The 12172-nt window shown below is 54.8% G+C and overlaps 1 protein-coding gene across 1 annotated transcript; it reads left to right on the forward strand.

Annotated features, from left to right (window-relative positions):
- Positions 1 to 1932: 1932 nt before the first annotated feature.
- Positions 1933 to 11773, forward strand: RFLNB (refilin B). The gene is made up of 3 exons (XM_030800214.1): positions 1933 to 2263; positions 5867 to 5970; positions 8310 to 11773. The coding sequence occupies exons 1-3, from the start codon at positions 2048 to 2050 to the stop codon at positions 8638 to 8640; spliced, it is 651 nt and encodes a 216-aa protein (XP_030656074.1). The 5' UTR covers positions 1933 to 2047; the 3' UTR covers positions 8641 to 11773.
- Positions 11774 to 12172: the final 399 nt, after the last annotated feature.

The raw sequence follows: 12172 nt of genomic DNA on the forward strand, positions 1-12172 counted from the left end.
GTACAGCTGTGTCCCTGCATCAGAGGCCTGTGAACCCGAGTGACTCCGTCTTCAATAGGAGCTGGGTAAAATGAGGCTGAGACCTATTGGGCTGCATTCCCAGATGGTGAAGGCATTCTAAGTCACAGGATGAGATAGGAGGTCGGCACAAGATACAGGTAATAAAAGATTTGCTGATAAAACAGGCCGCAGTAAAGAAACCCGCGGAAACCCACCAAAACCAAGATGGTCACGAGAGTGACCTCTGGTGGTCCTCACTGCTACACTCCCACCAGCGCCGTGAGAGTTTACAAATGCCATGGCAACGTCGGGAAGTTACCCTGTATGGTCTAAAAACGGGAGGCATGAATAGCCCACCCCTTGTTTAGCATATCCTCAAGAAATAACCATTAAAATGGGCAACCAGCAGCCCTCGGAGCTGCCGTAAGGAGTAGGCATTCTTTTGTTCCTTTACTTTCCTAATAAACTTGCTTTCACTGTATGGACTCGCCCTGAATTCTTTCTTGCGCAAGATCCAAGAATCCTCTCTGGGGGTCTGGATCCGGACCCCTTCCCGGTAACACTTGCAATACCGTTTTGCCAGGACTGTGCACTGTGGATTTTGCAATCTCTTCCTGCAGACCCTGAATGAATGAACCACCTCCCAGCACACAGGCGTGTGCCAGGTTTTACCTTCGGTGGAGGGATCATGCCCACCTTCTGTTTGCAGCAAGCTGTCTCGGATCAGCTGTGTGACTTGGGGCAGGTGAAATCCCTCTCTTTTTCCTTACATGAAAGTGACAGGTAAGGGAGGTAAGAGGACGGAACTTGTTCAGTGGGTTTCTAAGATCTACCTGCTCTGAGTTTCTGAGTTTAACAGGTCTGGCCCAAGCAGGACAAATATCCTTTGTCTTTACAAGGATGTGCACTGGGCTGCCACTGTCTCAGCCAGGGACGTCCAGGGTGTGACTCCTCTTCTGAGCTGTCCTGTAGGTCTGGGTGAGGCTCCAGCTCCAGGCCCTCGGCTGAATACCCATCAGTACCCCCAGGGGAGGGCCGCTGGTGGAGTGGGGACTCTGCACTTTCTGCTGACCTCGGAGACCCGTGAGAAACAGCCCAGTCCTACACCCCGCAGCTACGGAGACGAGTTCCCACTCAGGATAAGGCTTCGTTGTCAAACCGAAGGGGTGGGGAGAGGTGCTGTCTGTTTTTCAGAAGGGATTCTCCTGGGGGTGGGGTGGGCAGAGCGGTTAGCCCCGGTGAGGGAAAAGCTGTGGCCCCCACCGGGCGGCCGGTGGCCCTAGAGGCAGCCCGCGGTCAACCTGCTGCGCTTGTGCACGAGTCTGCGCCAGCCGCGGAAGGTCTCTGCCCTGCGTGTCCTGTGTGGTCACAGCCTGTCCAGCTGAGCATCGGGGTGACCCGCGCCTGCGGAGCCCCCGAGGACAAGCCTTTCCTCCGGGACCGGCAGGAGCGCCAGAGCCCGCCTTCCTGGGCCAACAGGCGGCTGCGGCCATACGAAGCGCATTAACTATTAATAATTTCCAGTTGTTTGCTCGCTGGCTTCGCCCGGCTCCCCAGGCCTCTGCGGGATGGGATCCTGCTCCGTCTGGCTCTCCCGACCGGCAGGTCGGAAGCTGTTAGCGCCTCCCGGGTCCCGCTGGGACAGGGCGAGGGGTCAACGAGCCCCCAGGGCCCCGGCGCGAGCTGGTCCCCGCGTCCACCTGTAGCGCGCTGGGAGCCAGACCGGGCTGGGGGGCCTTTGGCGCTCGGTGCCGCCAGCGCGCGGGGATCGGCCTCGGGGGGCGGGGCCGGGAGCCAGGGGGCGGGGCACACAGCCGGGGGCGGGGTCGGAGGGCGGGGGGAAGGGCGGGGCCGGGAGGGCGGGGGCGGGGCCGAGGCCGGGCCTGGGGCGGGGCCGGGGCCGAGGCCGGGGCGGGCAGCGGCGAGACCCGGGCGGCGGGGCAGGGAGGGAGCGCGGCCCGGCGGGCAGCGGCCCCGGCCCGCATCTGCGCCCCTCGCTGTCCCGCGACCCCGGCGCGGGTGCCTCGGGCCCCCCTCGCGCGCCGCCATGGTGGGCCGGCTGAGCCTGCAGGATGTGCCGGAGCTCGTGGACGCGAAGAAGAAGGGCGACGGCGTCCTGGACAGCCCGGACTCGGGGCTGCCCCCCAGCCCCAGCCCCAGCCACTGGGGGCTCGCGGCGGGCGGAGGCGGCGGAGGCGGCGGAGAGCGCGCGCCGGCACCGGGGGCGCTGGAGCCCGACGCGGCGGCCACCCCCGCGGCTCCGGTGAGTGGCCCCGCGCGGGCTTCTTCCCTCCAAGCGCCGCGGTTTCCGCTCCGGGACCCCCAGCGGCTCCTGCCCCCCGGGCGCGCTGTGTCGGGACGGGGCGGCCATCGCCGGGAGTCCGGGGCGGGAGCGCCGCGAGCCTGGCCAGCTGGAGCCGGTGGCTGGAAAATTGTCATCGCCTGGGAGGCGCGGGAGCCCCGGGAGCGGCGAGGCGCCGTCTCCTCCCTGCGGGGTGGCGGCCCCGGGGCTGCCAGGCTGCGGGTCGGCCACATTCCTGCCTTTGCCGGGCGCGGGGGGCGCCTGGAGGGAACCCCGGCCCGCCCCGGCCCAACCCGACACCCCGCGGCTTTGGGCTCCCACGGGGCCGCGCGCCTCCTCCCAGCCGGGCCCGGGAGCGGGTGTGCCCCGGGATCCCCATCCCAGGGCAAAGGGGCCAGAGCCTTCCTCAACCTTCAGAGAAAGGTCCCTCCCCACCTGCGGCCTGAACACCGGGAACCCGGTGTCCCTCACATGACGGGTGGGAGGCCTTTAGGTGGGTGGAAACTTTCACAGAGTAATCCTTTCACTTTACTTTAAAATGTTCATTTAAAGAAAAACTCCACCTAATCTTTTGCCTTGGGAGTCGCTCAGATGTTGGTGTTTGCTGCCTTTACTTAGAACCCTCGGGAAGCCACATCCTGCCCGCAGTCTGCAGCCCGGTCCCGCCCCCCGGGATGGGGACTTCCAGCCCCCTCTCCCGGGTGAAGTCGGCGGCCGCTGCTGTCCCTGGGGATCCCCACGAGAGGTTCCTAGGGACCCCCACGGGAGCCCCGGCGGTGCTGGTGGTCTCGCCCCTCCCACCCTGCCTCTCGGTGGGCATCAGGGCAGTTTCCTCATTGCCAACCCAAGGCGGGGCTGGCTTCAACTTGGCCTTCAGTGCCCTCCCTCCGGCCCCATCTGGCCTCGCCGTCCACCTGCCCTGGCCACAGGCCGGACACATACACCACACCGGCGTTTCTGCTGCCGCCCTCCACCCGCATGCCCAGGGCCTCTTACCTCTCCCAGGAGGCGTCCTGCTGGCCCCTCAATGCCCAGCTCATGTCACCTTCTCTGGGAGGCCTTCCTTGATGCTTCCCAGGGGCCAGAGTCCACGGCTATCCCCATTCCAGTGGCCCTTCGTTCATGCGTCTGTTAGGATCTCTGCTGCCTCACATCACCCCAGCCCCAGCCTGGAGCAAGGGCCGTGCTCAGGGAGGGTCTGTCGGGTGGGCAAGGATGGAAGAGCAGAGAAGGCGACAGAACCGAGTGCTCCTGCCGATGCCTGGAAGAAGGCGGTGGGGGATTCAGAGATCACCCACCTTCTCATGGGGACACCTGGGAGGTGCCCCCTTCTGTTGGGCAGGGTCTGGCAGCCAGAGGGGGGCAGAGCAGGGCCCACTGTCACTATTTGGGGGCTGTTTGCAGAAGCCAATGCACACACCTTATGTGTCCTCCCCCCCAAGGCACACACCTTATGTACCCCCCCCAACACACACACCTTATGTACCCTCCCCCACCACACACACCTTATGTATCCTCCCCTGCCACACACACACACACACACACACACACACACAATTCACTGACCTTGGCTCCCACCCACCGCCCCTCCTCTAGCCTGGCCTTGGTAAACCCTCACCCAGGTCCAAGACCTGGACCCTCAGGGCCCCCTGCGTCTCTATTCTGGTCCCCTTTGGCTTTCGCATTTCCACCCCGTGCCCCCACTTGACACACCTTGTCCTGGTCTCAGGATAAAGGTCTCAGAGCCAACCTTCTAGAAATGTTTGCCTCCTTCTCTGTCCTGGGAGATGTGGAGGTGGGGCTGCCAACTCCACACCCTGGCGCAAATGTACATCCTTCTCTCAAATTAGGCAAAGAAAATGATAGATCCCGAGTAAACCAGGGAACGTAAAGGGCTTCCGAGTTCAGACTCTGCACCATGTTTATCTTTGCACACTTAACACGGAAGCCCTGATCCTGCAAATTGGGTGAAAACTAGCCCCGTGTCTAGGATGTAACTGCCTTCTAGTGAGCCTTCTTGGTTAATCAGAACGTCCCATGCATTGGCCGGGCTGGAAGTACTGCTGTGCTCTGGTTCACTAAGTATTCTGGATAGCGGAGGGTGATAGGAAGAACATTGAGTGTCCATCTCTCTGGTTTTTTTTTTTTGACACAGAGTCCCACTCTGCCACCCAGGCTGGAGTGCAGTGGCATGATCTCGGCTCACTGCAACCTCTGTCTCCTGGGTTCAAGTGATTCTTGTGCCTCAGCCTCCCTAGTAGCTGGGACTTCAGGCACACAGCACCACGCTTGGCTCATTTTTGTATTTTTAGTAGAGACGGGGTTTCGCCACGTTGGCCAGGCTGGTATCGAACTCCCGACCTCGGGTGAGCCACCTGCCTTGGCCTCCCAAAGTGCTGGGATTACAGGTGTGAGCCACCGTGCCCGGCCTGGTGTCCATCTTACCAATGACAGTTTTTCTTTAAAGTTGCTCTGTCACCCAGACTGGAGTATAGTGGTGATCTCAGCTCACTGCAGCCTCAACCTCCTGGGCTCAAACGATCCTCCCACGTAAGCCTCCTGAGTAGCTGGGACTACAGGCGTGCACCACCACACCCAGCTAATTGTTGTATTTTTTGTAGAGATAGGGTCTTGACACGTTGTCCAGGCTGGTCTCAAACTCCTGGGCGCAAGGGATCCTCCCACCTCCACCTCCCAAAATGCTGGGATTACAGGTGTGAGCCACTGCGCTTGGCCAGATTGAATCTTTAGTTAAAAAACAAAAAATTCCCTGGTAGCATATTTTTTGTTTTGACCTTTTCTAGAGTGCTGCTGCGACGGTGACAGAGGGAGCGCCACAGAATGGAGGATTCGGGTGAGGTGAGCCTCGGCTCACCAGGGCTTCTCACTGCAGGGCGAGAGGTGGCAGTCTGGCTTGAGTTCATTTCCTCTCTGCAGCTTTTCACACAACCTTAGCAGTGAAAGGGGGCGTCCACTTTGCTGTGCTGATAAGGTCACAGGGCATGTGATGTGACTCCTCTGAGGGCACACGGCACGGTGTGGTCAACCTGGGATTTGAACCCAGACCTCTCAGCGACCTGTCCAGCGTTTCTCTGGTGTGCCCAGCACGGGGGACACAGATCCCAGTTGGGCCCATCAGCTGGAGGCTCAGAGATACAGCCTTCTGTGGGCAATGCTTAGAAATGGCCTGTGGGGGCCGGGCGTGGTGGCTCACGCCTGTAATCCCAGCACTTTGGGAGGCTGAGGTGGGCAGATCACCTGAGGTCAGGAGTTTGAGACTAGCCTGGCTGACATGACGAAACCCCGTCTCTACTAAAAATACAAAAAAAAATTGGCCAAGTGTGGTGGCGCATGCCTGTAATTCCAGCTACTCAGGAGGCTGAGGCAGGAGAATTGCTTGAACCTGGGAGGCAGAGGTTGCAGTGAGCTGAGATTGCGCCATTGCACTCCAGCCTGCGTAACAGAGCAAGACTCCGTCTCCAAAAAAAAAAAAAAAAAAAAAGAAAAGAAAAGAAAATAAATTGCCTGTAAAAGCTCTAACTGCATTCTTCTCTGTCCTTGAAGAGTCCAGTGTCTCTCCCCCTGACTCCCGGCTGTGCGCTGAGGCTGTGTCCCCTGTCCTTTGGCGAAGGAGTGGAGTTTGACCCCTTACCACCAAAGGAAGTAAGGTAAATATAGCAGGCCCCAATTTTATTCTTTTTTTTTTAACAGTTTTTATTTTTTATTCCAGATACTAATGCTTGTTGTTATAAAAAAGTCAGTTAATTGCAAAAGTATGACAAAGGTGATTAATAGTTTGGTGGGTCCTCTTTCTGTTTCTGCATTCTAACCAATTAAATATATAGACATGCTTTTAAAATTAAAATAAAAATGAGATCATGTTATGTATAAAGTTCTGCATTTTCTTTTTGCACTGCATGTATCATGGCCGTCAGAGGATTACAATTTTGTCAAATATTAATTCTTCTTCCCAGAAGCTGCTGTCCCCTACTCCCTAACCTGCCAACCCCGTCTCTGAGGTCTTTTAACCTTGTCTCATAGTATAATTTCACTAGGCAAGCGCTGGTCTTCCTCTGGGGATTATCTCATCCAGGATTATCTGGGGGCAAAGATGCATTGAAAGGCTCAGGTAAAGGTAGGTCTTTTTAGAGAAAGGAGTTTTACTTCTGATACCTGGTGGTTTGATAGCTGGAGTTTCTGCTGCATTAACACAAAGGCCCCTTTGACATGGAACAAAGACGAGGTTCGTCAGTTGGGAGGTGAGCAGTTCAGCCTTTTGTTCCTGTGGAGCTTGTATTTTGAACAAAATGGGGCCATGACTCCCACCAGCCTCTTAACTACTTGCCTAAGGAGGAGAGATGAAATTTCCATTCCACTCACAGAAAAGAATTCTGATTCTTACTCACCTGACCAGTGGGTAGGGGCTGGTTGGAGGCAGTGCTGTTAGATGTGTCTATATGTGACGCTCATTCTCTTTTCAGTATCTACGAAGCTATAAGAATTCAGTAAAATGCATTAAAGCTTTGCTTCTGTAAGAAAACTCTGGGCCAGGCACTGTGGCTCACGCCTAGAATCCAGCATTCCGGGGGACTGAAGCAGGAGGATGGCTGGAGCCCAGGAGTTCGAGACCAGCCTGGGCAACAACAGTGAAACCCCGTCTCTACAAAAAATACAAAAATTACCTGGGCATGGAGGTGCACGCCTGTAGTCCTAGCTACTCAGGAGGCTGAGGTGGGAGGATCGCTTGGGCCCAGGAGGTGGAGGCTGCGGCGAGCTGAGATCACCCCACTGCACCACTCCAGAGTGGGTGACAAAGCGAGACTCCGTTTCTGAAAAAAAAAGAAAAAAAAAGAAAAGAAAACTGACTCCCAAAGTTAAAAGAAGGACTTGAAAAAATTAAGTGCCTGAAGAACATAGATGCCAGTTCATCTTATGGAAATCAAGATGATAATTGGCTTTCATTGATAAGTCAGATACCCAGATATGTAGGTTTAGGGAGGGTCCCCAAACCAAATGCCGTGGTGAACAAAGTGTTAATATTTGGTATAGCCAAACTTTCAGAACCAGCATTCAAGGTTTCTGGGTTCCTTTATCCTCTCATTAAAGAGCTGATAGGGTGGGTGCGGCGGCTCATGCCTGTAATCCCAGCACTCTGGGAGGCTGAGGCAGGAGGATCACTGGAGCCCAGGAGTTTAGGACCAGCCTGGGCAACACAGGAAGTCTTCATCTCTACAAGGAATAAAAGATATGTTGTTAAAAAAAAAAAAAAAAAAGAAGCCAGGTGCAGTGGTTCATGTCTATAATCCCAGCGTTTTGGGAGGCTGAGGCAGGTGGATCACCTGAGGTTGGGAGTTCGAGACCAGCCTGGTCAACATGGTGAAACCCCATCTCTACTAAAAATACAAAAATTAGCTGGGCGTGGTGGTGCACACCTGTAACCCCAGCTACTCGGGGGCTGAGGCAGGAGAATCGCTTGAACCCGGGAGGCGGAGGTTGCAGTGAGCCGAGATTGCACCATTGCACTCCAGCCTGGGTGACAGAGCGAGACTCCATCTCAAAAAAAAAAAAAAAAAAAAGAAAAGAGGAAACGGAGGCTCAGAAGAGTGAAGTAATGTGGCTAAGGTCTGAAGCTTGGGCGAGTGGGAGCGGGATCCAGGGGCTGCTGCCCGCAGTGGCTAACAGTGGTGTGGGCTCAGCTTTGGAATCCTGCACCCCTGTGTTTAAATCCCAGCGCCAACACTCAGTGGCGCTGTGGCCTTCACCTCTGCACCTCGGTCTCCTCTCTCAGGGTTGTTGGGGAGATTAAATTGGATCCCGTAAGTAAAGTACTTAGGCGGGTACCTGGCACATAGTGGGTACTTTATAGACTCTGTGACCCTGTGCTGCTTCTTACTGGAGCAGCCACACTTCTACGTGTGCACCCCACAAATGACTCACGGTCACAGTGGGGACCCCAAGCCCCCGGCTCGGAGGAGCGGCTTCACGCGGCCTTATGTCTCCCGCCCAGGTACACCTCCTCGGTCAAGTACGACTCCGAGCGGCACTTCATCGACGACGTGCAGCTGCCCCTGGGCCTGGCGGTGGCCTCCTGCAGCCAGACGGTCACCTGCATCCCCAATGGCACGTGGCGCAACTACAAGGCTGAGGTGCGTTTCGAGCCACGCCACAGGCCCACGCGCTTCCTCAGCACCACCATCGTCTACCCCAAGTACCCCAAGACCATCTACACCACCACCCTGGATTACAACTGCCGCAAGACGCTGAGGAGGTTCCTGTCCAGCGTGGAGCTCGAAACCGCGGAGCTCCTGGGCAGCGACGACCTCTCCGATGAACGCTGACCCAGCAGGCGGGGCTGGGGTGGGACCGGCTCTCCCGCTGTCCCGCCCCCGACTGCCCTGGCCAGGCTGGGTGACCTTACCCTTCATGTCATTCCAGCCCCAGAGGAGTCTAACCTAGGGATACCTCCAAGCCCGGACGGGGGAAGAGAAAAAAAAATCACTGCATCTCATAATTCCTGAGATCTTTGTGTTGTAATTTTCAAGCTGTTTTTAGAGGGAATCTATGTCCTGGTTTGCTGCTGTGGGCAGGAAAGCAGCAGCACTCTGGGACAGGGAGGGGGAGAGCTCTCCCTCAGGTCAGTGTGTCAGAAGAAGAGCGTGGAAAAAGTGAGATTTAAGAAATTTCAGCCACGGGTGTTTTCACTGCGCAAAAGTGGTGCTAATTCAGTAAACGGTGACGCCTGTGTGGGTTCAATCTGTGGAGAGTTGAGTTCCGTTCCTTTGTTTTTAAATTTCCACCTCCATTTGTGTTTCCTGTTAACCTAAACTCTTGTAATTCTCTAAATCTTTTTTCATGATATATAAAAAAAAAAATCCCAAACCACAATTTAAGATGCCTTTAAAAAAAAAAAGGGTTCTCCGTGTTGCCACCTGCTCCGGGAAGGCCAGGCTGATGGGCGGCCTGGTTTGGGAGCAGCGGCCTGGGCTCTGATTGCTTCCTGACGGTCAGGTCCAAGCACAGGCTCTGAGAAAATGCCTGGAACTCTTGGTGTCTGGTGACCGTCTCCGCAGGCTTCCGTGAGTCTCCGATAGGTGTTTTGGGCTTTTGGAATACTTTCAGAATACTTTCCCATTTTTTCATAAGGCAAAATGGAGTGGAGGGCCTTTTTTGACGGAAACAGCATTCTAAGAGTATGCTTGGAAAACACACGTTTTGGGAGTCCACGCGGGGAGCGGACACTCAGGACAGGAAGCAGTGGCCCTGACTGACACCTGTGGCCACCTGGAGGAGGCAGACACAGGCGATGACCTGGTTCATCATGAGAGGGGCCGGGGTTGGCCCAGTCTTAGGGTTTGGATGGCGTCAGAATTGCAGAGGGTTTCTGCCAGCGCCTTAGGTCTCATTCAAAAAGCAAGGAAGCTGGGCGCGGTGGCTGGCGCCTGTAGTCTCAGCTACTTGGAAACTGAGGCAGGAGGATCTGAGCCCAAGAATTCGAGACCGGTCTGGCAACATAGTGAGCCTCCATCTCTAAAAAAAAGTGGTAGGAAAAAAAAAAAGGCGAGGACTTCTGTGCCCCCATCCCCTGACCCCAGACAAGCTAAGGTGCATTCAGAGTAGGGAATGATGTCAAAACCTGCCGCCGTGGTGGCGCGCATTCCTCCTACACCACCGTATGGGGGCAGGTGACAGTCAACTGAAATGGTCCCAAGGACCGTGTGAATTCGGCTGACCCGGCCCAGCAGCGGGGTGGACCAGGGTGCGGTGGCTGCAGCCCTGCCTCCCGCCACCCCATCCTCCCCTAACCCCTTCTTGGGACCTCCTGCCAATCCCTGCGGTGTTTGAGTAAAGAAAGGGGCTGATGGTTTTACTTTTTTCTTCCAATATTGGAAAGAACAAACTAGATATTTCCTTCGAATACATCCAAATTATTTCAAGTGCCTGAGGGTCACCGAGCACCGTGGGCTCAGCTCGGCTGCAGCTCCGGGTTTCTGCGGGTGGCTTCCATCTGCGCCGACAGCTGAACTGAGCTCCGTGGTGCCCCGGAGCCACAGCAGCAGGTGCAGTGATAATCGCCGTCGTGTGCAGTCGCTGGAGTCCGGGAGAGCCACGTTGTCCTCTGCAGACAACAGCATCGGTCCGCTGTGCCCCTAACCAATGCACCGACGCCCTGTGGGCAGGGCCTGCCGCCCACCCGTGGTCTGAGCTGGCCAGGCTGAAGCTTGGCTGGGACCCAGTGAGGGGGCACCCGGGGACCCACAGTCTCCTCAGTCACGTGCAGAGCAAAAAATGCTTCCTGTGTTTGGAAGAGCAAGTGACGCAGCATTTATTGATAAAAATGGATTTTTCTGTCTGATTTCATGCTGTGGTCATTTAAGTGGTCAATGTCTTTTTTTTTTCTTTTTTTGAGATGGAGTCTCGTTCTGTCGCCGAGGCTGGAGTGCAATGGCGCCATCTCGGCTCACTGTGACCTCCACCTCCCAGGCTCAAGCGATTCTCCTGCCTCAGCCTCCGGAGTAGCTGGGATTACAGGCGCGCCACCACGCCCAGCTAATTTTTGTATTTTTAGTAGAGACGGGTTTCACCATGTTGGTCAGGCTGGTCTCGAACGCCTGACCTTGTGATCCACCCGCCTCGGCTCCCAATAATTTGTAAGTTATGTTAGCGGGATCCTCAAGGCCTTGCTCTGCCCCGTGGAGACGCTTGCTTGGATGAGCTCAGGAAACAGTAACGGCTGCGTGGCAGGCGTGGGTCCTGTGTGGGAGGACGTGGCCTTTGAACACCGCTGTGTTCTCAGACGTCCTTAGGAGATTTTTTTTTTTTTGTCTTAGAGGGACTGTGTTAAGTTCAGACAAATCATGCTAGGTGTGGAGAGAGTCTGAAATACGTCAGTGAAGTAAGTAGCAGTGAGCGATTGTGAATGTGTAATGCAAATGGAAAACTGGGTTTTCTTGTGTTAAGTTATTCACTAGGGAGCCAATTGTAGTTCTTTCTAATCCTCTTTCTCTCCAAACCTGCTTTGCTGAAAGTTGCAGGAAAGGAAGTCTGTGGAGAGAAAGGGAACACTTCAGGGTGTGTCAGAGGGCGCCATCCACAGTGGATTCCTGTTTGTTTGCAGGGTGGAAGCAGTGATTTTTAAGACCCACTGATTAAAAACAAACATTCCTAAGTGTCTCTGAGAGATGCTGTTTATTTGTTAATTAAAAAGCTTTTTTCTCAGTGTCTTAAATTATGACTTTCATGTAATAAGGATATTTTTAGTGAAAAGTTGTTTTCCTTTCAAATTACAAACCTTTTAAAAAAATTAATTTGAGCGAGTACCTTTTCATTTGACATTTTTTCCTGTTTCTAACCTTAGGAAACCAGAATAGCGTTTGGCAGACATGACGTTTTCAGTTTACCTTTGACACCTGCCCCACTCCATTTCGCTTTGTGATGTCTTCATTTAACAATAAATTATCTGAAAAAACAAAACTTAGAGAGATGCTTCTGTTTTTAAAGTAGAATTATGTTTGGTTAAGCAAAATGAGAAAAACAGCTCCTCATCTTGAGAAGTTTTAAGACGTGATTATATTTAACAGTATTAATCTGCAAGTACAAGATTTTCCGAGTGTGGCTGGGCACGGTGGCTCACACCTATAATCCCAGCGCTTCACAAGGCCAAGGCTGGAGGATCGCTTGAGGCCAGGAGTTCGAGATCAGCCTTGGCAATGCAGTGTGACCCCATCTCTACAAAAATTAAAAATTGAAAAAGAAAGGGGCCAGGCGCCGTAGCTCACGCCCGTAATCCCAGCACTTCGGGAGGCTGAGGCGGGTGGGATCACCTGAGGTCAGGAGTCCGAGACCAACCTGACCAACCTGGTGAAACCCCAT

Source organism: Nomascus leucogenys, chromosome 19 (genome assembly GCF_006542625.1).
Source record: "Nomascus leucogenys isolate Asia chromosome 19, Asia_NLE_v1, whole genome shotgun sequence".
In the NCBI taxonomy this organism is placed as follows: Eukaryota; Metazoa; Chordata; class Mammalia; order Primates; family Hylobatidae; genus Nomascus; species Nomascus leucogenys.

Excerpts from the sequence above, each read along its gene's own strand:
- RFLNB (XM_030800214.1), top strand. The coding sequence starts at position 2,048 with ATGGTGGGCCGGCTGAGCCTGCAGGATGTGCCGGAGCTCGTGGACGCG. Across the intron at positions 2,264-5,866 it reads CGGCCACCCCCGCGGCTCCG|AGTCCAGTGTCTCTCCCCCT; the intron begins GTGAGTGGCCCC and ends CTGTCCTTGAAG. Across the intron at positions 5,971-8,309 it reads TTACCACCAAAGGAAGTAAG|GTACACCTCCTCGGTCAAGT; the intron begins GTAAATATAGCA and ends TCTCCCGCCCAG.